This window comes from Protopterus annectens, chromosome 10.part0, assembly GCF_019279795.1.
Source record: "Protopterus annectens isolate FY-2018-M chromosome 10.part0, PAN1.0, whole genome shotgun sequence".
Classification (NCBI taxonomy): domain Eukaryota; kingdom Metazoa; phylum Chordata; order Ceratodontiformes; family Protopteridae; genus Protopterus; species Protopterus annectens.
The window spans coordinates 1,304,794,367-1,304,821,645 of NC_056744.1; the positions used below are offsets into that span (position 1 = coordinate 1,304,794,367).

At 34.3% G+C, this 27,279-nt stretch overlaps 1 protein-coding gene across 8 annotated transcripts in view; it reads left to right on the forward strand.

Moving 5' to 3' along the window:
* The window catches only part of ELAVL4 (ELAV like RNA binding protein 4), a 731,770-nt gene extending 706,086 nt beyond the window's left edge, over positions 1-25,684 (forward strand). For 7 of the 8 annotated variants that reach the window (XM_044085981.1, XM_044085986.1, XM_044085984.1 and 4 more), the window contains one exon: positions 22,954-25,684. In XM_044085981.1, coding sequence (XP_043941916.1) covers positions 22,954-23,302 — 349 coding nt within the window. In that variant the 3' untranslated portion in view covers positions 23,303-25,684. The remainder of the gene's footprint in view (positions 1-22,953) is intronic. The other variant, XM_044085982.1, reaches the window with a different exon arrangement.
* The last annotated feature ends 1,595 nt before the right edge of the window (positions 25,685-27,279 follow it).

Consider the following 27,279-nt stretch of genomic DNA (forward strand, 5'->3'; position numbering starts at 1 on the left):
TTGTCCTTTATATTCTGCTGAATCTCCACCCCAAAATCATTTCTTTGTTATTTGCATCCTACATTTCTTAATATAATTCAATTTTCTTTGCTTTTTGCCTGTACAAAAACTGTATTATTTACATTTATGTCTTAATTTTGCAGCATTGCTCTTCTTCTTCCTGGTCACCTCCATCTCCCAACATCAGTGTTTGGTTCACATTTAAAGTACTGCTGATTCTTCAAGTCAGCTTTGATGCATTTTCTGCCATTCAAGCATTTCCTTAGGAACAATGGAAAAGGTTTCATTGGCAAAGTCTATGTGCCTTGTTATTGTCTGAAGAATGAGAATCAGCATCCCCTTCTGCTTGCTGTCTCATCCTCTGTTGTTGTTTTCTTTATTCTCTATTAGCCTATTCCTTAGCCTGTTCTATTTCCAAAGACCGTTTGATACTCCAAGAAAAAAAATATTCTGAGAACACCTTGCTAAAGCAGCTTGAATATCACACCATACTTTTGACATTACTTGATTGCTAGGATAAACTTGTTTTTCTTCTGAGTCTTGTACACTGAATATTTTTTTTTCTTCACAAAAAACTGTCTTATCTTTCCTTTCTGCCACAATTTTGTCAGGATCAACTCTTTCTGATTGTATGATTGCATCTTTACTGATATAGGTCCTGGCTACTTTCTCGACTCCAGGTTTAGAGCTTTTAATCACACTATTCAATTAACCTTTCAATTCCTTTCAATTAACAAATCCTGGTGTGGTACACCAGTCCAGTTACTTAGTTTTAATTTCCTAAAACAAATGCAAGGTAGAATTAGGTTAAGCCTGCCTTGAAAAACAGGGCATGAATGGAGGGCTAACAAACCACAGTAAGCAGGCACTTAGTATATCATGTACTCAAAGGATGTGTCTATTAATTGAGTTTGTATTTCTTTTATCAGCAGTTAGAACGATCCCTTTTCTTTGACCTTGTGAGCACTTGTTAAAACATTTTGCATGTATCTCAGATATTTTTAACATAATTGCCACATATAATATATTTTTGTCTGAACTGTGGAAGAAAGGGTTGCATTGTTTGTGTAATTCTGACCAATTTGTATTGTGTTGACAGAATGGCTGCATGGAAGAATGTTACTTTAACTTATACTGGCTTAACATAACTGCTAGGACAACCCTCTACTTCGCCTTCCTCTCTTATAAACTGATTAAGTGCAGATATTGCCCCTCACTTTCATTGTTTTTATCCTTTGCAGTGTGTATCTGGTTATATACAAGATCTTGTAAATAGTTAATCTGAACATTGTACACTATGTAGTTACCATATTCTATGATGTTATAAACTGAGGTTTAAATATAAATTAATCTGTTAAAAATATTCCTTTTCTGAGTCAAATTCCATGGCGCTTGAATCATATACTTGATTGAAAAGAGAGGCAATTTAAGCTATACATAAAACTGTTTTCCTTCACTAGCTTGATAAATATCAGAATGAAAAATGTTTGCCTGTACAATTTTATTTGGGCGTGCTTGCCCTAAGTTGTATTTACATTCATTTAATCATCTTGATGATTTACTACTAGTGATACTGTTTATTGGTACTATTATCACCTAATGATTTGCCATTGCTAAGCTCACCCTTCTAATGATATATCTTTTGCCTAAGTTGTATTTACATTCATTTAATTATCTTGATGATTTACTACTAGTGATACTGTTTATTGGTACTATTATCACCTAATGATTTGCCATTGCTAAGCTCACCCTTCTAATGATATATCTTCTTTCCATTTCAAGTAGATATCATCAAAAACAATGAAGAAGCTCCTAAAAAGGTGGGGAAAAGCACTACCCTAACCCTAAGTCTGTTGACCCTTATGTCTTAAAAATCTCTCATCTTGCTGCTAAACTCCTGTTACACATTTTTTGATCAGTCTGTTAACTCCAGGACAGTCCCTAGCCAATTTAAGCATGCACTCAAGCCAGCTGTTACTAGGTTTTATCCCACAGATGGTCCTTGAGAGTTTAGACAAATATCAATGTTTTCATCACAAACATAACTATTTGAGAGGACAGTTTTGTGAACAAATAATTGAATATATCAACTCCTATGGCATACTTATAGATTCATAAAATGGCTTTCATGAAGGCTGCAACACAGCTACAGCCCTCTACACAGTGAGAAAGCACATTTCCGCCATACTGCAGAAAGGACACACATGTGCAGGAGTCTTCATTTGCCTGAATGTTGATCTCCTCCTTTTTCTTCATAAACTGCAAAATATAGCTTTTAGCACTAATGCTATCTCCTGGGTTTCCAGCTGCTTGTCAAGCCTAACATTTATCATTTTAAATAATGCCCCGCTATTCTCACTGGGCATATTCACGTCTGGAGTATTTCACGTTTTTATTCTTTGTGCTATTCTGATTTCAGTCTGCATCAGTGTTATCTCTAGCCTAGTACCCTCCACTCTTCTGCTTGTCTGTGAGAATGACCTACTACTTTTAGATTCAGACAGTCACACACCGAGTATTCTCTACAACATTCTTAACTACTTTGGTTAAATACATTCCGGTTCAGTCCCTCCAAACTCATTGTAATGATATTTGGGAGTTCTCAAAAACTAAACTCAAACCTCTTTGGCAACATTTTTTATACCAACATAATAAAATACCCTAAGAATCATCATACCAATAACTAGGTATTTACCTGACCATACTCAACTTCTTTTACCATACTGGATTTATAATGGATGCAGCACTCCCTCAAACTACAGCCTGTTTCTCCTCATCTCACTGTGGAATAAAGAGCAGCTTTAGCTAAAGGAGTCCTTATCCCAAGGTCAAAGTATGGCCTACCCCTTTTGGACATATATACTTCACACAATACAGACTACACTACACAAAATAAACAAAATAAACAGATTATACTGGCACCTGCAAGGAAACACCTTTTTCAGTCTGTTAAGATAGCCATGCAGCTTAACAGAACTGCTAGGGCAACCTTATTCCTCTCTTATTTCTCTTGCAAACTGGTTAGGTGTAGGTACTGACCCACCTATTAAACTTTTCCTTACATCATCCCTATAACCTTTGTGGAAATTCTGACATTACCATCATACCCAAAAACGTCAATTTAATGAAACAACTAGTGAAAAATGCCTCTCTAAGTGAAACTGGAACAAAGTTCTGGAATGAATCAAAACATAAAACAAATTAAAGTCCTTTAAGTCTAAACTAAAAAAGCATCTATTTAAACTTGACTACTGTCACTGATTCAGAAGCTTAGGTTAATAAACAACATCCCATTTAAACTCTCGCCACTATCTTAAATTTTGCACTTCACTCCTTCATTGCACCCCTCTTCTTCTTCTCCTCCATCCCAGCACTTTCCTCTCCCCTATTCACCAAATGGTTCCATCTCGTCTCCCCCCTGTTTTGATCCTGCTTCTCATTGCCGTTACTTCTCCCCTGCTACTCATTACACGTTGTTGTCATTTGGTAGCACCATTAAAAGTAATTATTTATACTGCCTTTAGTCATTTGATAGCAGTATTAAAATAATCATTTGTGTTCATTACACTCATGTACACTAATGTGAATACCTACTCAGTGTTTTTTCTTACATAACTTACAGTACTCATTACACTGTCTAGTAGCAATGTATTCCTCCTATATGTACATTATTGTGATCATTGCAGTTTGTTTATTTGCTCTACTTATTATTGCTATCACTTTGCCTAGAGGCCTGGTTGTAACTGAAAAAGGTGTTTGGACCAGACGACTTACCAAGTTAACAAAGTTTCAATAAATAAAATAGTTTTGCTCAGTCCAAAATTATTTCACCTTGGGGAAAGAATAGGTTATAAATATGCACATTATAAAAATGTATTTTATTCTTTCACCAATTTAAAATTAAAAAAAAATATATATATATATATATATATATATATATATATATATATATATATGTGTGTGTGTGTGTGTGTGTGTTCGAATGTAAAGTGTATAAATGTAAAGAAACTTAGATACTACACACACCTTGTAACTGCAGATACACTATTATTTAAAACAGAGGTATTTGAGATTCAAAGATGGCCGCCATTCTGTAGATACTGCATATCTACAGCTCTCCAGATACTCGGAATAAAAATTAACCCTGAGGATATACTACAAGATTTTTTACACTAATTGTTGGCTATAACTATTCTACTACAACTAAATATTGCTTGAGAGGTGAAAGAACCGGAGGAAATTAATCAAACTCACAGGATTAGATCTGATTGTCTGTCTGACTCTGAACAGAGTATTAAACAAAGGACTGACTAGTAATCGTGGATATTTACTAGTTAGTTATACTAGAGTTTTGCTTTGCTTCACAATGTCAAAAGAAGACAAAAATATGGAAACAACAACAACTAAAACCAAATTATCAGCACTTCAGTCACCAGAAAAAGATTTAACAATAAAAAGGCAGAAGACTATAAAACAGCAGGAACTTTTAAAAGCTGGAATGACAAATAAACCGGATCAACTGGCTAACATGGAAGATATTAAAACTGCTTTGTTGCCCATTCAAGAAGCTTTGAAAGAATTATCAAACCAGGTACTTTCTTTTGGTGCCAGATGCAGTCAAATTCTTGAAAGGATGGATAAATCAGAAGCTAGAATATCCGAAAATGAGGACAGAATAACATTGCTTACAAAAAAAACAGACATTCATGACCTGGATATTCAGTCTATGCAAAATAAAATTCTGGACTTGGAGGCAAGATCCAGAAGGAACAACATAATTATTAGAGGAATTCCAGAAACTATCCAATATAATGATTTAATTTCTACCATCATACAAATACTCGAAATTCAATGACTCTGACATTGTTAAGCAAATAGTTATAGAAAGAGCCCATAGAGCTCTCAGAGAAACACAAGCCTCAAATATTCCTAGACCAGTTTATGTCAAAATACTCAACTACCAGGATGTAAATAAAATAATTCTAACTGTTAAAAAGAATGGAGGTTATATTATGTGGCAAAATAATAGAGTTTCTATGGGACAGGATTTACCATTGCAAATAAGACAAGCCAGACAAGCATTATCTCCATACTGTAAGTTCCTCATTGAAAAGAACATTAAATTTCAAATGAAATACCCTAACACATTAATCTTTACAGCTGATGGATCCAAATATTCCATATCTACAAACAAAGAAGCAAAAGTTACCTTTCTGAAGACTTTTAAGTCTCTTCCAGCTTCGGAAGCTTAACCTGGCCATCCAGTCTGTTTACAGCAACGTGGATACTAGGATTCCATGCTTACTATGTCTCGAGGCTTCAAAATCCTTTGTTTGTTCTTTTTTCTTCACCAGGCCCCTTGGTAAATATTTACTTAGTTTCTTTTTGCAGCTCCAGCTCGTCCACGAAGATTTTCCGAACTTTTATGGCTTCTACAAACTGTGTCCCTTTGCGAAGTAACAGGAAGTCCTTTAGGTGCTGCTGAGGGTCCGCTTTCGAGGTAGCGCATCCAGAAGTCCGTCCACATAATGATTCCCCCGTTGCGAACTCGAAGACAAGATTACATTATCAGGAAGTAGGAAGATCTCTGTGGAAGAAGGGGAAGCTAGTTGGACTGTAAAACGAGTATCGGTGGACATTTAATGTATATTATAGGTTTTATTTCTTTAAATGGAACTGTGAATCCATTCAGGTAGGATTACAACTGAACTAATAATGTACTGGTTAAAATGTGTTATTTAACTGATATTTTAGAAGTAGGATAACTTTATCATAGTTATTCTTTTTTTTTTCTTGGGTAGTTTATCCTGAATGTGGTTGTGTTAATAACATTGTAGTATACTGTATTATTTATTTTCCTGTATTAATGATGTGTTTTAATACTGCAAATGTTTAGATAAAAAGGGGATTTAGTGTTGGGATAGTTAGTAGATAAAAAGACCAGAAGATATTATATCCTGGCATTTCTAGGAAAGTGAAGGCTATCTTCTTTTTATACTGGCATGTGGTTCTGACGGTTTTGGGAACTGTGTTATTTAGTTATCATTTATATATTCAAGTATAGTACCCAGTAAAGCATAGTTAGAGTGCTATTTGTATTCACCCGTTTTGCTGTCATTATAATGTTAAATAAGTTAGATTATATAAACAAAGTCAGATTTAATGCTATATTTATAGGTTAAACATTTGTTTTTTCTCTTTCCTAGCTAACAAAATATATAGTGAATTATCTTGAAGTCAATAATGTTATTGTTTAATAGGGGTACTGTCATATATCTGTTTAGGTTAGATTTAAATAAGATAGTTAGCTATCTTAGGGTAATACAACCAATTAATATAACTAATAATATATGTGAACTATTAGAGAGGTAGAATAGTAATTTTGAGTGTAGTGAAGATCATTTATGTTAACTAAATAATGTGTTCAAGAGTTGTGGATAGTTATCAGTGTTTATTAGGGAATGTTTTGGTTAGGCTTTGTAGAGTTAGATGTAGTCTCTATAGGTTTTTTGCATGTTTTTGGTGTTTTATTTTGTAAGATAAAGAATAGATGTTTAGTAAGGCTGTGTACCCATAAAAGTTTTAACAGTGTAAAAAACCTATGTATGTCCTGGTCCAGGGGAATAGTGGATAGGCACTGGTTAGGGATGGGATGTCAAGATTGCTTCCAGACATTATATACTGTGCTAATATATTTGAATTTAGTATCGTCTCTCAATTTTAAAATATCCTTAAAAGATTTAAAAATCTTAGTATGTGGATAGTAGACTCATGGAATACTAAAGGGCTCCAGAACTTGAAAAAAAGGAAATTATTTTTTCATTTATTTCTCCAGTCAAAGGCATGTTTTATTTTATTACAAGAAACCCATTTGACCAATGACCAATGGACTGTCCTTAAGAATAAGAAATGGATTAGCGAGGTGGTAGCTTCAGAAGGGACAACTAATAGTGCAGGGGTGGCAATTATTATTAAAAACCAATATCAAGAGAAAATTCTAGATTTTAAAATAGACAAAGAGGGAAGATGGTGTTATGTGATTCTTTCATCTAAACTTTATGATAAACCGGTGATACTTCTTAATATATATGCCCCATGTACCAATCAACAACTTTTTATAACATCACTCTATTTTATCCTGAATCAATATAATAATTACTATATAATAATAGGAGGTGATTGGAACACATACCAAGATCCCAAATTAGATAAATCAAGTTCACACAGGTCCTTTAATAACCAAGCAGTGATAGCACTACAGGAACTTAAAACAGATTTTAAACTATATGATCCATTTAAATACACAAATAATCAAATGAATGCAAATAACTTTACATTTTATTCAAGTTGTCATAAAATGTGGTCTAGGATCGATTTTTTTCTAATTTCAGACGTACTAATATCTTTTGATCCCTGTATATCTATACAAGCTCGACATTTGTCGGATCATTCTAGGATCACATTAACTTTCAATAAGGACACTAGACATAATATACGTCTCAGAGGTTATAATTGGTCCTTAAATCCATATTTATTAAATAAAGAAGATATAATAAAAGAAGTTCAAGAGACCTTTAATCAGCTATTAGTTAATCTTTCTAAACACCGACATCCGTCTGACATAGAATGGGCAACGACCAAAGCACAAATAAGAGGAATTTTTCTTCAAAAGGCTACTTATTATAAGAAAATACAATCGAGAGACATACAAGAATTGGAAACTAAAATTAAATTACTGGATCAGGATTTAATTGGGAATTATAGTAAACAAACTGAAACGGAGTTATTAAAATGTCAGAAGGACCTTTTTTTACTACAAAATAGTAAATTATTTTATGAACAGAAAATACTGGTAAAATACGCTAATCATATACAGACCCCTTCAAAAGCACTAGCGCGTATCATTAATCAATCGAAAATACCCTCTCAAATTTCTGAAATACACTTTAACAATAAAACATACGCCAATACTGAAGACATTATGAATGCCTTTGAATTAATATTTTCTCAAATTTATGGTGAACATCAGGAATTATTTATAAATAAGAGTAATAATGACTTTCTGCAGAAGATTATCTTTCCGAAAATTGGTGATGAGTTTCATATGAATTTAGTCAAACCAATTTCCTCAGAGGAGATAACAGATACAATTAAGAATTTGAAGCCATATAAAGCTCCAGGACCGGATGGTTTGACTACGAAATTTTACAAAACTTTTAGTGATACATTGGGGAAAATACTTCCACATGTATTTAACTATATAATTAATAATAAAATTAATGACCCGCACTTTAATGCTTCGAAAACTATTCTTATACTGAAAGAGAATGCTGATCTGCAAAATCCGGATAACTATAGACCTATTTCACTTTTGAATATAGACATGAAAATTATGACATCGATTTTGGCTAATAGATTGAAGAAGATAATTAATCTGATAATATCAGAGGAACAAGCTGGTTTTATAAATGGCAGACAAACTACTGATAATACGTTATCACTTCATACACTAATTTCTTATGGCACTCATAGAAATTTTAATGCTTATGCACTCATAATTGATGCGCAAAAAGCTTTTGATAGAGTTAATTTAGAATTTTTTTTTGATATTTTATCATATTTTAATATACCTCAAGACTTTATTTTAACATTTAAAAAAACTATATAATAATCCCTATACAAATCTAGTTATTAATAAAAATTTCTCAAAAAGAATACGAATTAAGAATGGTACCCGTCAAGGATGTCTGTTATCTCCTATATTATTCAATCTATATTTAGAACCATTATTTCTACATATCAAACAAAATATATATCACAATGCTCCAATAATATATGGTACGAAAATTTCCATGGCTGCTTTTGCAGATGATCTAAATATTTACTGTACGACGCCTGTTTCAGATACCAAGAAAATATTAAAAGCAGTGGAAGACTTTGCAAAAATATCTAATAACAAAATAAATTTAAAAAAAAACAAGTTATTTCCTTTAAAGACGCCTACACCCTTTTCGCTTTTACCATTGGTAGGTCAGGTAAAATCCAAAGAAAAAATAAAATATTTGGGTATTGTTTTTTCAACAGACAATAGAGACTTTTATGTGAACAATGTTAAGTTAATTTGGGAGCATATAGTGTCTGATTTAAAAAGATGGAATAATTTGAAATTACCAATAATGGCAAAGACCTCAATTATTAAAATGAGCATACTTCCTAGAATATTATATATTTTTAGAGCTACTCAAGTTCAAATTTCTAGGAAATTCTTCAAACAACTTCATACGGAATTAGGTAGATTTGTATGGGAACCTAGATAAACTAGGATATCCTATGATAAACTGATGACTCTGAAAAACAGGGGTGGTTTAGAGTTACCGAATTTTGAGGCATATTATTTAATAATAAATGCTAATAGAATTATAAGAGTGGTTAACTTTGACAGGTCCAGTCCTAAATGGTCACCCAAGTGGTTGATTCTGAATTATAAACATGCTGCTGGACTGGGTACTAATTGTAAGGCATTACCTTTTTTAAATAAAGATACCCTTAAAATGTACGCTCTGATGGAACATATCAGAGTATATATAATATCAGTACAAAGTCTATTTAACTCACTAAATCTCTTGCAATATATGATGACTTTTCAACCATTTCATAAGAACCCGAATTTGAAAATTGGTAATCAACTGATAGATCTTAAAAAATTCCCACTTATAAGTGATTTAACCATACTTGATTTATATCCCTTCCTCGGTATCTCAATACATGACATGTTAAGAGAGATGAATCTCCCTAACTCTTATTTAATTATAATGAGACAGTTAAAGGATCTGTCAATAAGTTATTTTAGTAATACTAATTTTAAAATTAAAGAAGAAGATTTAACCATTTGCCTAAACTTATGGTAAACTCTTATGTAGGACTGTAAATATATAACAGCTTCATATAATTTGATAAAAGACGTGAAATATAATAACCAAATACTTTTATCCAAATACTGGAAGGAGAAATTGTTAACGATTGAAGATAGTAAAATATTGAAAGCAATTCATTTAACCCTAAAATCAGTACCTCTTCAAAAGTTATTATTTACTCAGTTGATGATATTTAATAATGCGTATTACACTTGTCTCACTCTATATAAATTCAACTCTAAAAACTCACCTAAATGCCCATATTGTTTAGATCAAATGGCTGACCTTTTACACATGTTCTGGAGTTGTAAATGTATTTTCAAACTTTGGAATTCTTTAAAAATTCAATTACAAAAAAATGGGTTATCAACAGTCTACACTTTCTTGGGAGTTTATGATTCTTCATATTCCTCCGAATAATTTGGATAGATCCCAAAGGATCATACTCATAAATATTTTCCTGTTAATGAAGCTGTATATAGCTACAAATAGGCTGAATCCATCCCAGACTTCATGGGAAAACTTTAAGATTGTAGCGATAAAACATATCTTAGCACATAAATTACTAATTAAAAATCATAAGAAAAGTATAAATAACACAAAAATATGGGAGCAAATCTTTAACATTGTGTTAGCTTAAGGTTCCAATGCACTTTTCCCCGGCAAGTACATACTAAATATTGAGCTCAGTATAGATAAGCCTCATATTGATACTAGATTTTTATTTTCTCTTCCTTTAATACCTATCTAGAAGTTTATATTAATGTATAATGATTTTATGTAACTGTTGGAAGCATTCATGTATATATTGTAAATATGTTGTGGTATTGTATTAACATTTGGAAAAGAATAAAGACTTATTATTGAAAAAAAAAATAAAACAGAGGTATTTAGTACAAGTATTTAGTTCTTTAAATCACTGATATATGTACCAGACAGACAAATTTATTTACAGTTTTACTATCTATTTGTTTCAGCTTTACAGCTTGTAACTTTATCTAGACTCTAGCATCTACATTATGACAACACATGAAACTGACAACATAATAATAGTTTTATTCATGAATTTATATTACATAGCGTAGTTTCAGTGTTCAACAGACTCCTTTTCAGAAACTAAACAAATTGAAACAGGCATGAACTGTTTATCTGACAATAACTTTAAAGGACAGAGAGATACTACACAGTTTCCATCAAACACCATTAACCCAAATGCTTTCACAATGGTGCAACCAATACATTGTTTCATAATTTGCTTAAATCAAAGCAAGGAGCAAGAAATGCTAAGAGCTATTTAAATGTAGAATTTGGAAAGCACCTACTCAAAATATGCCGCTGTAAGATCCATATTGAGTTTGTTAAATTAAAAATTATATATATTGAATGTACACATTTTCTTATCTAGATGCTATCTAATGTACAGACAAGTTGGCCTAACAATTTTTTTTAACATTTGTATGAGGCACTTACCATAAATATGAATTTTCAGCTGCACTGATGTATATCCATTATGAGCACATTGTTTATAGCAGAGCACCCCCCCCCCCGAGCCTCTCTGAAAGGGAAAGGAATAGGCTATACAAGGTGCAGACAGAGAAAAATGCTTCATATCCTAGAAGACCATAAAAGAACATTAGCATAACAGTAACAATGAAATAATCTCACCATCCCAATCTCAGGCAACTTGTAAATTATGTCACCCTTAAGAGAACAGTGTGTCAGCATTCTTCACCAAAAAAGGTTGCCTTGTCGAACGTTTAGGCAATGACCCTCACTTGTTACATTTCCCATGTAAAAGCTATCTGGAAAAAGGACTGTCCTGCACTTGCTATACACTTATGCTATGACTCAAGAGAAAGTACACTGTCCCAAAACTCCTCACCAGGCTGGATATATCTTGTTCTGAGGCAACTGGGGCTCAGAGGTACTTTGTAGGCACCCACCTACTAATACGTAAAAAATCCAGAGTTAACTCCAGTGCTGAGAACATGCAAAATTTTAATAAATAAAATACACACAAAGATAAAAAAAAAAAAAAACAAGAAGGTGAGCACTTTCGCAGTTTACTGGCTGCTTCTTCAGCCCTACTAGCACAGTGCACCGGACTTAATTATATACACACCTAACATCAATTAATCAATTACATGGTAAAAACGTGTCCTTCCCTTAAAGTTATAGCCATTAACCAACAAACATATACATGTGTTATAGTAAGCTCTACTTCAGACCAGGGATATCATTTAACATATACATATGCTACAGTAAGCTCTACTTTATTATTATTATTTTTTTACTTATTGACATTTGTTAAAAGGGTTATTCCAACAGGGCCAGAAACCCATTTGCAGTGGAGACCTGAGGAGAAAAACTCCAGATCACAAAATAAGTTTCTTATAAAATTCGCACACAAAAAGCATTTACAGTACAAATAGTAATTCATGCTACAGGATAGTACACAAGTTAGAGTTCAAAAAGTAAAAGCATAGATGGACTAAAATAAGCAAATGTAAAGTGCATAAGCAAAGAGAAATTAATCCAAAGAGATAAACAATAACATACATTCAAAATTTAAGACTTCATAATGGAGAGAAGGAGTTGGCTAAGTATGCATGTATTAGGTACAAGTTTAGAATAAGGGGAGAGTGTTGCAAAAATTTCAAGTGGTGGGAATATGATATAGGAGAGAAAAGGAGTTTAGGTTGGGTCATGGCAGGGGCAAGTCTTGGTGTTGAGAAAATGCAATTTAAGTTCTTTTTTAAAGTGTAGAGTATGGGTGATGGAGCGAATGTGTACAGGCAGTTTGTTCCAGCCTTGGGCAACAGAATGTTTATACAGAAGTTTACCCACATTTTTGAGGGGGATGGTAGATATTTAGAAGTTGCTGGTTAAAGGTACATAGGGACATAGGTGGGAGTAGGGGGATACAAAGGAGAATAGAGCAGGGCATGAGGATGGTTTGTGTAGAATAGTGTGTAATATTTGAAATTGTGATAGCAAGAGTTTTTGGGGGAGTTCAAGCCATTGTATGGCATTTAGTACTAGACAGTGGTGTGAGTTCTAAGGGGAGTTCATAATGAATCGAGCTATTTTGTGGTAGGTTTGTTGAAGTTTGAGCAAGGTAGTGGACTGAATATTAGTTAGAATTGGCGCAGTGTATAGAAGAGAGGGGAGGAGAAGTGCATGAGCAAGGGAGAGTTTGGCAGTGGAATTTAGGAATTTTGTTGTTGCGGTATAGTAAGCCTAGTTTCTGATGAGTTTTTTTTTTTTTGATACATTGAAGTAAGTGGAGGTTAAACTTAAGTTCATCATCAGTGATGACACCAAGGAGCTTTGTGTGAGGTTTTGGTTTTATGATAGTGTTACTGGAGGATCTAATAGTGAAAGTGGATTTGTGATGAGAGAGGGAATGGGAGAGAAAAAGCAGGAGTTTTTTTTTTTTTTTAGGGTTAAGGATGAATAGATTATTGGACAGCCATTTTTCAGTAGATAGAAAGGTATTTTGGGTTAGGGTAAGAAGTTCAAAGATATTGCTGGAAGTGGAGATGAGAGTTGAGTCATCCGCATATTGGATGAGGGAGGATTTTTGGCAGGATGTGTACAGTTCATTAGTAAATATATTCAACAGGAGGGGACCCAAGATGGAACCCTTCAGACCAAGTATAGCATGTAACAAATATATATGTTATAGTAAGCTCTACTTCAGACCAGGGATAGCATGTAGCATGTAACACATACACACACGCAAATGCACACACACACACACACACACACACACACACACACACACACACACACATACATACACATATATATATATATATATATATATATATATATATATCTTGGAATGCACTGGCACAAAAAAAAAGCTGAAGAAGTGGATACAGATCTTGTTGAGTGTGCTTTTAGTGATCTAGGTAGGGTAGAACTTTTTTACTTATATACATGGGAGGTACAGCCAGTCAACCTGAGGTAACTTTTGACAGTCCTTGATCCATCTTGGCTTTAGAACATGAAACAAACAATTAGTCTAGAAACATATTGCCTGTGCACATCCAGTAAATGGAGCATGCATTTTTATTCAAAAAATGTGGAAAGAAGACTGGTTGATAAATACTCTGAGTGAAGTCTGTTTAGCTATTTTAGGTAAAAAGGAAGGGTTTGTGCATAAGAAAAACCCTGTCCTTGTGGAAAGTCGATGAGACATCTCTGACACCCTTCAAGTTGAAGTAATTGCTACCAAAAAGGGTTTTCCAAGTCAAATATTTTAAATTCACCTTGGCAGCAGGTTCAAAAAGGGCTTGTGTCAGTCAAGGCTTGTGGCAAGATAGTCATCTTCCAAGGAGGAGTAGGGAGTAGGATCCTTGAGTGGGGGTCTAAGAAAAAAAGGTACTTCTCAGGAAAGTTTTATGCAACTTAAGTGAGACTGAGGAAGTGTGATTCTGTCCGATATGGAAGTTTGAGACTGCTGCTAGATGAACCTTGACAGTTAAATAACTAGTTCTGTTATGGCAATGGAAACAAGGAAATTATAAACAGGGGCTTCTGAAGACCAACTTCCTTTCTGTCTGAGAAACTCAAGAATCTCCCTGAATGAGACATCCACAGGTGGATATCTGGGGGACCCCTCCACTTCATTGAAATCCATGTTTTCTGTCAGAGTGGGGGGAGTTATTGTGTCGTCTTTTACACTTAATGCTTCCCAGGGGCTTCCACAGGAGGAAGTTTCAGAGAATACTCAAAAGTATTAGGGGGTTTCCTGAATGAGGACCATCTCAAGGCTAGTATGAGGAGGGTAGCCTTGAAGTCCTCTATAAGGACCTCTCCTGAAGAAAGGATGAATATAGCTTTGGAGAGGGTGGATCTGGGGAAACCTCAGCTCTGGCAAGGGAGGAGTCTTGAATTGCATCAAAATCAGATCCAGGGCAATTGTAGCATCCAAAGGCTTGGAAATCTTGGTAGTCAGAGCCAAAGATAATACTGTCAAAGGAGAGTAATCAGGGGATCGCTTCCTCACCTCTCTGCCCTTTTCTTTGGGCCTATCATGCTTGTCCCCTTATGTGTGTCTGAGGACTTTTTCCTGGATGGGAAAGCTCCAAATTCAGATTTTGAAGATTCTTCAAGTATAAGACTTTTGAGAATGAGCGTATTACATTGTTCGATCACAGTTCAGTGACCAATGGCCATGTAAATCAAATAATCCTCCTCTAGATGTACTGCTCCCAAACAATACACACACTTAAGGTAAGAATCAGAATTAGGCATTTTTGCTACTACAAATCAGAATTTCTTAAAACCAATAGGTTTATTTGACAATCTCTAAAGGCAGAGTCACAGCTAAACACTACCAACAATGATAAGAAGAATATTTCTAGTTAATATTTTTTAGAAAGAGTTATCTTTCCCAGTTTGTGAAACCAATATTAGGGGAAGTTTTGCAGTCAAAAGAAAAAATGTTTTTTATACCCCCATTATTTTGTCATATGATGTTGCTATTGTGGATTGTGATGCATGCCCTTTAGCGAATTATAAGAGGGCTTTTGTGACGAAATTTATCTTGAATAGTGGGTTCATTGGTGCTATCTTGCAGAAAGATTGGGCATTATTAAATAAAAATATTGAGGTGACAGCTAAATTAGGGCATAAGCCAGCAATTATTTACCAGAAAGATAAATGTTTTAAGAATTTTTTGAAAGAGGGGAAAATCGTATGTTTAAAATCTTGGGGTGACCATAAGGTTCAGATGTTTAAGTGTGGCCACTGTCGTCAGTGTGGCTACATTTCGGTTGGAGAGTCTGTTTGTATTAGGGATAAAACAATCCAAGCTGCAAGGCATTTCATTTGATTATGATTTGATTATGATTTGGGGGGGCATGATATATTTATGCAATGTCAGCTTTACCCAGTATTTTATGTGGGGAGGATTGACTGAAATATAGACAAACAGTTTATGAGCATTTGTATGATATTAAGAAAGGTAAAAACAGCAACACACTATTCAACCACATTAAAATGATGAAAGGCATACTTTTTTTATTTTTTGTCCCAGAAAAGGTTTTTCAAAATCCTCATGGTGGGTAGATGAGTGAACATGTTCAATATTGTGAGTTGTGGTTGCAATTATTTATAAGAAACATTTATTTTTCTGGCCTTATTGAATTTTGTTTGATTGTCTTTTAAGATTGAAACACTATGAAGTTTAACAGAATATTTTAATAAATGTAATAGGATATTAGCGTGCCTTTTTTAAGATATTAATTGATTTAGTATGTGTTATTTTCCTTTTTGATTGGATGGAATATGTCACATGATGTATTTGTGAGGGTTTTTTAAATGTTACTGTAGAGATGGTTTATTTGTTCTGATGAAGCTCAAGGTATTGAATGAAGGCATTTAAAAATAAATTATTTTTATCAGTCTGGCATTTTTTTCCTGGACCTGGTTGTTACAAGAATTTCTTTGAGTGGTTTAGTTTTTTTCTCTGTAGTGTGCACTTTTTGTTTTTACTAAATGTTGAAAGTACTTCACCAAGGTTGGGAGGATATGCAGTTGGTAAGAAAGGGTACAAGAAATGACATAATACTATATACTGTGTTACGCAAGAAAGTTTGGGTGCAGAACATAAACTTAAAGGCATTATACAGCATGAAGAATGGGTTGGAACTTGGAAATCAAATTATAAGAGGGAAAATTACAGGAAGCCACAAAAAACGATAGCTGGATTCCTAAAAAGCTGAAAACAAATAAAGAGAGATAATGAGGTGAGATAATTATTGATAGGATTTGGGTTGGGTACAAATGGGGGAAAAAGTTAAGGACTGGAAGGATGAAAGAAAAAGAAAATCGTTGTGGTTTATGGGATGTCAAGGAAGCATCTGGAGAGAATAAAACATGATTACAGAAACTATAAAACTGAAGAGGAAAATGGAAAGCAAAACTAAAACAAGCTAGAAGATAGACTCCAAGAATGATCAAAAAGTCCAAAGTGATGGGAGAAATTGAGATGGCAAAATAGGAGAAAGGAGGAAGACATGGGCATAAATAAGTAAGACAGTCAAGAGGGCAAATAATACAAAGACGAAAGGAGAGCTGAATTCCAAAATGAATTCTTCAGCTCTAAATTCATAAAGTAAAAAAGAAAGGGCTTAACAAATGAAGACCGAGAAGGGAAGAAATAAGAGAGCTATATGATCAGATGAAACAGATGACCCAAAGAGGGTACAAAGGGTACTACAATCTTTTAAAGATGACAAAGTGCAAGAGGCAGATGGAGTTGCCCCCAACATTCTCAAAAATCTCAGCAGTGGAATATGCTACAAACTATGGAAGATTTAGAATCTTTGCTTAGAAGTGTTTACATAGGTATTTTTATATCCCAATTAGACTCCAAAGAATTTTTCCTCAAGTAGACAGCAAATGTTGGAGGTGTGATGGGGAAGAAAGATAATTGGGAACATATTTTCTGGAGTGTAATGAGTTGACAGACTTTAATGATTCCATGCAGACTGCTTTGTTAGAGATACCATGTGAGCAAATTGGTATAACTAAGGAAATTTTTTTTGAGCTATGATACAGAATCAGAATTGCCTAGACATAATAAGCCCTAGTTGAGTCTAATGATGGCGGCTGCCAAAAAAGCAATTACTAGAAAATGGAAATCAAAGTCTAATCTAACTGTACTAGAAGTAGTGACTATAGTAACAGAGACAAAACAACTGGAATTGGGATCTTTAGAAAAAGGTGGGAGGAAATTACATAGCAAAAATGGGAAGTGTGGCAATGATACATGCAGAAGAGGACTGACATTTAAAAGAAGGCAGGACATGAATGAGCTACGTAATGCTTGACTGATAACGACTAGATAGATTATAAGTGACATATAATGCGTGCAACTAAAATTATGTCAGCATGGTTTGTTTTCATTTATATAAACGTGTGATTGCCTATGTCATACATGATCATTTAATAAAGATGTTTCTTGTTTAAAAAAAATCTCAACAGTGTGTTATCAGAAACCAGCAGATCATTGTCAAGGTATTTGTTTTATGCAGAATGACAAAGGACCACAGCAGTGACTATCCACAAGGGAAATCCATGTCCAACCCCTACTTATAAATACTTCCACATTCTTTAATAGCCTTTCCAATAAAATTTGTGATGCAATATGTGACATATTTACAGAAGCAGACTATCCTCAATCCTGAATAACTCAAGTAAGTTGACTCAGGATACTCTCAGTCAGTTCTGTAACAATATTGCCTTTTGCATCAAAGAACATGTACTGGTAAGACACAGATCTATAAGTAAATTCATAAAAAAATCAGTGGAATCACAAAGCAAATGAACTATACAACAGAAAACAGCGCTAATGAACTCTGAAAATTACCTTTGCCATAAAAAAGAGTATTTACTTTTCCTCATCAATCTTCCAGATCTAACTATGAACTGAGCTTTATCTGAAAGGTTGATTGGAAGCAAAAATAAGGTATTTTAAAATACATTAGAAAACTTAAAGTTAAAATCATGAATGTATTATGTTATCGATAAAGAAGAAAGCATTCACCCTGCCACAGGATCTAGTGAATGCACTTGCAAAAAAAATTTTGCAGCCTTCACAAAAAGAAAAATTTCACAGTGCTACACATATAAGGAGAGAAACCCTTTATATAACTAAATATATGAGAACTGCCATAAGCAAACTTAGAAATTCTGCTAACATATAGCTTCAGAAAATGTAAATTTATTCATGCCAGTTATGTCAACCAAAATGTTACTGTGTAGCCATAGCCCTATAGTGACATATAGTAGTACCAATTCGCAAAATTGGGCTGCTGGTCACATCAGATAGAAACAGTTTTGGATCCTCCAGACTCACTAAATTTCTATGTAAAATCTTGTAAAGTCTCATAATGAAGTTTATTCAGAATGGCACAAGGGATGGTTTTCTGTTATATATGAATTGTTTTGGGTTTCATAAGAGGAGATCCTGCCTTTTGAGTCTTGTGACAGTCTTTGAAGAGGTAATGGAAGCACTTGAGGCTGGGTTGTCCATGTATACTGCTAATCTTGACCATGCTAAGAATTTGACACTACCCTCCTTAAAGAAATAAATGAAAAATTAATAACACTAATGTCAATTCAAATGTAATTCAGTCAGTAAAGTTCTGGCTAATCAGTAGACTGCAATAACTCGGGAAGGAGTTTACCTGTTTATCCAGCCAGGGTTCAACAACCGTATCTCACAGGGCTGTATACTGATGATACTGTTTTGGGCTGTTCTGCTCACATCTAATGTGGGAAATGGTAACCAAATATGGCTAACTGGGGAACAATTATTTTATTAAAAGATGAAGTTTTCCTTTATAGACTAGAAAAATACACAGCTGCTGCAGTAGTAATGATCTCCCTTATAATGTTTATAAATCTAGTACCACAAGACTTGGTAAAAGGACCTAAATTAGGATTCTAAAATAAATGGTAAAATCATAAAAAGAAACCCTCATCATTAAAGATCTAAAGAGAGTGGCAGATAGTAATTTAAAACTTGACTACTCTGTCGGCTGTCAAAGTTAGGAAACCATATTCTGTAACCCTTCTATTTCTAAAGAACATCTCTAGTCACCCCAGGGAGATGATTGCAATACTTTATACCCCGCTGATGTGACTGATTACTGAATATAATACTACAGTTTTAGCCTTTAAACAAGCCACTCAAAAGAACTTGAAATTGTACAATGATTTATAAGTAGAAAAATGTTTAGGTTTGAAAAAGTGAAACTACTCAGAAAGACTTCAGGAACTTCATTATAGTTTACTTTTTATGGGTTATTTAGAGTTCAGCGCTGCCTGGACATAATGCAATGTCTAGTCCAGCTCTATGCTTGAAACTCCTTGGAACACTTTACTAACATCATTTCATACAATCTAATATTTAAAGTAAATATCAGTTATACAAAAAATGGCAGATGCATCATATAATACTTTCCAAGATTATGGAATATGTTTCTCCTTATTACTAGAAGTCAGAAAAATAATTGTATAGCTTTATATATACATATGTTCACATGCACACAGACATATAGGCATATACATAAACTAGAAAATATCAAAATATTCAACACAGGGGGTAAGCAATCAGAATTCTTAAAGGTCAATAAATAGTAACCTTGACAAATCAGCATATGAGCAAGAAACTACAGGTCCATAAACTTTACATAACTTGCAAGGAAAGTAATGCAAATTATAGTAAGCAAAAAACAGGTGTAATTCCTGGTGGATAGTCACATTGCAAATCAGCACTAGTCATACCTCTCAACTGTCAAGATTTTCCCAGTATGTCCAGATTTTTTCTTCATATTTTTGGTCTGCTCCTCATAAAATGTGTGATTTTCTATTAAATCACCGAGGATTGACGACACTAAATAATTACTACATTTGAGGTTTCAGACTTCATATCCTTCAGAAAAATGCATGCTTACACTAAATCAGTTATTCTAGCAATTGTCTAAGTTTATAAGAGCAATACTTAAAGACTATCCCTATTTTTGGGTCTTTGCCCCCCCATTATTTTAGGCTTTATTCAGATTTTTTGCACTAAGAGGTTGAGAGATATGGCATGTGTTTATAGTCAGAAGGACCTATCAGTCCAGCTTAATCTGCTTTTATGACTGGGATATGAGTGAAGTGGTCAAAATGGACCAAGTCATCATTTACATACTTTTCATAAAAGTATGTATGTCTCTGACCTATGAACAGCAGGGGTCTAGATGTCTCTGTCCTGCGAACAGAAGTGGTCAGTATGTCTCTGCCCTATGAACAGAAGGGGTCCATATGTCTCAGTCCTATGTAGAGCAGAGGTCCATATGTTTCTGTCCTGTGAACAGAAAGGGTCTGTATATTTCTGTCCTATGAACAGAGAGTCCATATGTCTCTGTAGTGTGAACAGAAATGGTCCAGGCTAGGAGGACAACAGTTAACTGTTTTAAAAAATGCCAGAAGGATGAAATATGAGTTATATTGCTAAAGGGAGCATCACTTCATGACAAAGAAGTGGGACAATGTTCTTCAACAAGTTATTACAGACAACTCTAGAGGCACTGAGAACAGACTCAAACCATTTAGGGATGGTACAAAGTAGGAGTAACAGTAAGCAATAAAGGAGTCCTTCCCAGGAAATATCTAAAAAATCTATGCAGCTAACAAAGTTAACAAAATGCAGAAAAGCATTCTTAAGAAATAGGAGGCAGGGATGAAGTGATTTCCCCATTCTACAAAGCATTGGACAGATGACATTTGTAGAATTATGTGCAGTTTTAGAGGCCATCTAAAGAACTGAAATGCAAGAAAAAATACAGAAGAAGGTTACAACAGTAATACAAAGGATGAATGTCAATGACGATATAGAAACTGTAAAAGTCAGTGCTGTACTCACTGGAAGATGTGAAAAAAGAGGAAATACAATTATGGTCCTAAAATAATTGAAGGGGAGACTGACAGAGGTGGAGGAGGAAAAGCAATCAACTTCAAATTAAGGGGGCTGAACTGGATATCCTACTTCATGGAAAGTAGTAGGCAAGTAAAAAACAGTACTGTACTGGACAGTAAAGAAAGGAACAATGGAGTCTTTCAAAAGGGCAACAGCAAGGGATGGATGAAAAATGGATGAGAAATGATAGTGAACATGTTGGAGTATCAGCTGGATAGATTAGACAGACCATGTCATTTTTTTCTGCTGAAATGACTATATCTGTATAATAAAGTCTTTCTAAGGGGCTTGCATACTGTATTGACTCTATGTCATGTACGAAAACACTGACAGGTACCACTACAGGACATGACTTCAGTTGCATATTTTAAAAAAATGAGTCCATCTGGGACTTTTGTGAAGATGTAACCGTGACATTCATACGATTTAAAAACAATACAGATTGTATTACCAGTCCGCTAGGAATGCAGCATCACAAAGAATCATGTAATAATAGCTCTCCACTTCACTAGCACGTCTGATACTACTGCTTAACCTGTTTCTTGCATTGGTGTAATAGTTCCAGAAATACTGGCATGGAAGGCAAAGCCGCAAACAGAATGTTCTTCTTGTTCTTCTTCTGGCTTTTTACCGGTTAGGGGTCACCACAGCGGAGTTCCGGTCCACTAATGATTGGCAGTAGATTTTTACGATGCCAAGGTGCCAGCCCACCACCCAACCTTCAACGAAGGGACGCCCATTCACACATGTCTTTTGAACGCCACTCGACTGTGGGGAGGACATGCAGACTCCACACAGAAGGCATCTAACCGAGAATCGAACGGGAGAACCTCTTGCTGTGAGGCAACAACGCTACCACTGCACTACCACAGCTCACAAAGTAAAACTAAAAATTAACTCTACAGTAGCACAAAACTCTTTTAATAAATTTAAGTTTAATAAGATTTATTTGACGTGCTTATAGTTTAGGGATAATGTACAATTTCTAATTGCTGCAAGAGTTCTTTGTAAAAAAATAAAAAAGAGCAGAGTTAGTAACTCATCATACTAGCAGATTTTCAAAGGAGAAACTCATTTAGAAGTACAATTCCTTTGTCCTATTCATCTTCATATTTGGGAAGTTGATAATCTACTTACTGTAATTGTATGGAGTTATTGAAGTATTAATGGCTATAATTGTAATTATTATATAATATGTTGGTTACATAATGCATTTCTTGCTGAAAAAAAGTGAAGCTGGCCCAAGGTAATACTTCTTTTATATGGGTGTCATTGCCAACCACTGTCAGGGGAGAACAACCCAGGCATTCATTCATACAAAAACATGGATTGTCTACTACAAACTTTACGCCAGAAAACTGACTTTACTGAGAAGAAGCCCATTTGTACTTCATCAAGCATATCTTCCTCAAAGATTTACTACTATTGTGAGTACTGCATATTTGTAATTTATTAAGACTACTTTATAGTGATTTTATGTAAACTATTTCAACTGCTGTTTTAAGTAGAAAGTTCTTTACTGATTGTCACTACAAGGAGATATATAAAAAGTAGTGCCCTCTCTTTGTTTGGCAGGTTTTCTCCTATCACAATCGATGGTATGACAAGCCTTGTTGGAATGAACATCCCTGGTCACACGGGAACAGGCTGGTGTATTTTTGTGTACAACTTGTCACCTGATTCAGATGAAAGCGTTTTGTGGCAGCTATTTGGGCCCTTTGGTGCTGTGAATAATGTCAAAGTGATTCGTGACTTCAATACAAACAAGTGCAAAGGATTTGGCTTTGTCACAATGACCAACTATGATGAAGCTGCTATGGCAATAGCCAGTCTTAATGGGTATCGTCTGGGTGACCGAGTTTTGCAAGTTTCCTTTAAAACCAACAAAACCCACAAATCCTGAATTTCTTACAGTTCCTTGCTTACATAAATTTTATGAACAAAACTTAAAAAAAGAAAGGATAAAAGAAAAGAAAAAACTGTGAAACACCTCTTTCAAAGGCTTATATTCAACCATGGACGTGATAAGCCAGTGTTGCCTCAGTATTAAAACATTGGATTTCCTGTGGTGAAACAGGAAGTGATTTTATAACGATTAGAAAAAGAATATTTGATGCATTGAATGTTCTTTCATAGCTATTGTTGTTAATTATAATATACATAGATTATAATGTGCAGGGATTTTTACCCAGCCAACTAATATATCACCTTCCTTGAAGGTGAACCTTTTTAAGACAACAATTTGCTCATTTGAAGGAAAAAAAAAGTTTTTACAAATGGAAGGGGGAACAGAAAAAATATTTTTCCTTAAACTTAATCCAATCATACTGTAACCTCCATACACACATACATAAATAAATAAAAGAAAAATTGCAAACTTCAGTTTGCAATTTTTTTTTGTTTGTTTTGTTTCCCTTTTCTTTTGTATCACATAAACAATTGAACCTTTGTTTTATGGGATGGAGCCAAGGTGTGTGTTGGGGGGAGGGGTGCCTGATGACATAATAATTTAAATAACATTTAACAATGTTGCCAAAGAGGTGGTCTCTTTGCTGAAACTGGGTTTCGAGAAAAAATCTATTTTTATAAAACATGAAGAGTTTTTACAAGAGAATCTGGATTTGAGAAAAATATTTTGACTGGTTAACTTAGGGGAAATTGACAATTTTGTCTTGTTCATACTGCACTGGTAACTTTTTAGAGATGAAGATGTGTGTTTTAAATTGGATTTGTAGATTGTTTTCTGAAGGATGGGTTACAGACAGATGTTCATTCATATCTTTTCATAGCATGTAATACAAATTTTAAATAAGGGAGAGTGTTCTTCCCAGGCACGCAGTTCCCCTGCAGTCAAAACCCAAAAGCAAGGAGATGAGTTTCATACTCTTTTTTCTGTTTAAGTCATCAGTATGGGATATTAGCAAAACAAAAATGAAAACATTTTTGTAAGAAGCTTCCTTAGTTTAAGCAGTAGGTGCTACAATGTTATTTACATATCTTAACATCATAGTTATCTATAAAGTGTTTAGAGAAAAGAATTACATTTGCAATGAGTTTATTACTGATTTTCAAATTCACTTTATAGCCCATGCTGCTATAACTGGGCTGTATCAACACCTATGGAACATAGTTTATGTTGCTTGAACATTGATTTATTTAATTGCTGATGTAATGGTATGGCCAAACTCAGATATGTCTAGTTTAGTTAGTCCTAGTTATTTCTTCACTTAAATTATGGGAAGATGCATATTATTGTGTCATTTTGTTTTGTGTATGTGTGTATGTAAATGTACATATATAATATACAAATATAAAGACTTATTTTCTTTTTTTATTAATTTGTTATAAGTTGTAAAGATGTTTACTAGTTTTGTTTGTATATGTCTTTAAAATAGTTTCATATGATACTTGATTCATAAGTATCTAGGTAACTTGTGCAGAAATATTGTTTAATATATTGTCATGTTTGTTGTGAATTTTTTTTTCTTACTGCACAGTAGAAAAAAAAACTGAATCTTTATTTTAATGTAATTCAGATCAGGGGAAAATGAGCTAAGGGAACAAAATGACTGAGGGAATGCTTTCCCATGTCCAGTGCACTGATAATTTTGGTATGTCTGTGCTTTGTATAGTAATATATTTTAAAAGGTTCATGCTCTTCCCTGGGTACTAGAAACAGTTACTCGCTATGCATAATCTAGTTAATAGTTAAATTTGCTATTGCTTTTCTTGTCTTGTTATATAAAATCTTTTCAATACAAGTTTAGTCTTAACGGTAATAAAACAATGTTATGGTTATATATAACTTGTGCTTACTTTGTGCATTTTTCCATGCTAAACCCACTAAATGCATGCAGATCGTTTTTATTCTGAGAGGTGAACTTCCTTGGCAGAAAAGTGATGAAAAAAGAAATGAAGCTGCAACATATTTTTATCAGATTCAAACTACTAGAATCCTGTTCAACAACACTCATGAAATGTTCAGGGAGACAAATATATCACTTGTGACTGTGCAAAATTTGAAAAAGTTCTGCTGCTTTTGTGAGGCATTAGTGGGGAAGGCATGTCAAGATTTTTCTCTACAATGTGTTTAATACCAGAATAAGAATATTTCTTAGGACCAGTCAGTTGTGTACTATATTTCAATTATTATGAATGACTTCATGTTAACTTGCTAGTTTAGATAATTTATGAGGGAAGATTCCGTAAATGTTTTTTCATAAGTTTGTTGTGTTTTAATTATTTGTACTTCAGATGTCCAAACAATAAACCTGAAGTGTGCAGACTGGTTGTTTATTTGGAGTTTGTTTATATTAATGGTTCTAAAAAAACTGGCAATGCTTTTGTCATATGAGTGTGCACATCACTTGTAATCCTGAAATATGTCCTGGATATTATTTTAGGAATTCTTTAAGGATTCCTAAATTTAGATTAAAGCACGTAGCCTTGATCCTCTTTCTACTGCACAGAATATGCCGAACATCCACATCAGCAACTCTATAAAATATCAAAAAATAAAATAAAAAAAAATACTGACTTTATGGCTGCACCCTAAAGCATGAACAGCACTCCAGGTGAAATATTTTTGGCAGTTCTCTACTGACTTCTCACTAGTGTAGAGCTGCTATCACACTCTCTGCAAAAACTAAGGTTATGGGTTTGATCCCACCATGGTGGAATAATATTAATACTATATCCCCACATTTCCATGCAATAACATAATCTCCATTTATTTGTTTACAGTACTTATGTTTTCTGCAAGACTTACTTCTTAGATTTACTTCTGCATTTTTATTTGCTGGGAGTTGCGGTCCTGGTCTCAATCCTTCACCCAGTTCCTTAACTGTCTGCAAGAAACTGCCCGCAAGACTACCTTATGAATTTCTTTCATTATTAGCTGGTCTGGCCAATAGTGGTCCAACGTTTGATACTTTTTTTTCCAGTTCTTTTACAGATTCACTGACATGGGCATTCAACATACTCTGTATGATGAGGGAGGATGGATATGGTCTGCTTTGAATGAACTGTGGGTTGCCATTTTTCATGTGACTAGACTCTTGTACCTAGACTGCAGTTCCAGAGAGGTATACCTTATGTAATTGTATTTATTATTTTTATTTATTTAAGTCTGATGACCGGGGAAGTCCACTGGGCCAAGAAGAGCCCATTTTCAGTGGAGGCCCAGGGAGAAAAGCTCCACAATAATTGCAAGTTACATTTCACATGTTACAAAACGACATACATACTAATTAAACATTTACAGATAAGATCCATGATATTTGCAATTGGCTTGTCACAATATTATAAAAATGAAAAGATATAATTCAATACAGAAATTTCAACATTTACATAAAGTGAATATATTTGTTATATACTCAATTATAGGTTAAATATTTCAAAATATATAGCTACTAGCCATTAGTAGGTTAGGAAAATATTATGAATGGAGAGCGTAATAGTATAATTAAGATTGGAGAGTATAGTACAATAGATATTAGAGAGAAAATTCGTTTTTTTGTAGGGGAAGGATTGTTTTGTGTGGGATGAAGTAATAGTAGAGATAGTTGGATAAGTCAGTGCAAGGTAGAATGGGGGGGTTAAGTTAGAGCATGGCAAGGGTATTCCCATTTGGAAGAAAGATGAGAGAGTAGCTTAGATTTGAAATTTGTATGGTTAGGCAGGTTGCATGTGTGTGTGGGGAGAGAGTTCCACTGTTTGGCTAAGGAGTGGGGCAGCAGTAAATGGCCAGGAAGTCATGCAGGTTTGTGGACCTGAAGGAGATTTTGTTTTTTGGATCTGAGTGAGCGGTTGGGAATGTAAGGTTTTAAGGAAGTAGTGAGAGCTGGGCAGCTGGCAGGTTTAAAGATGAGCTTATGGGCA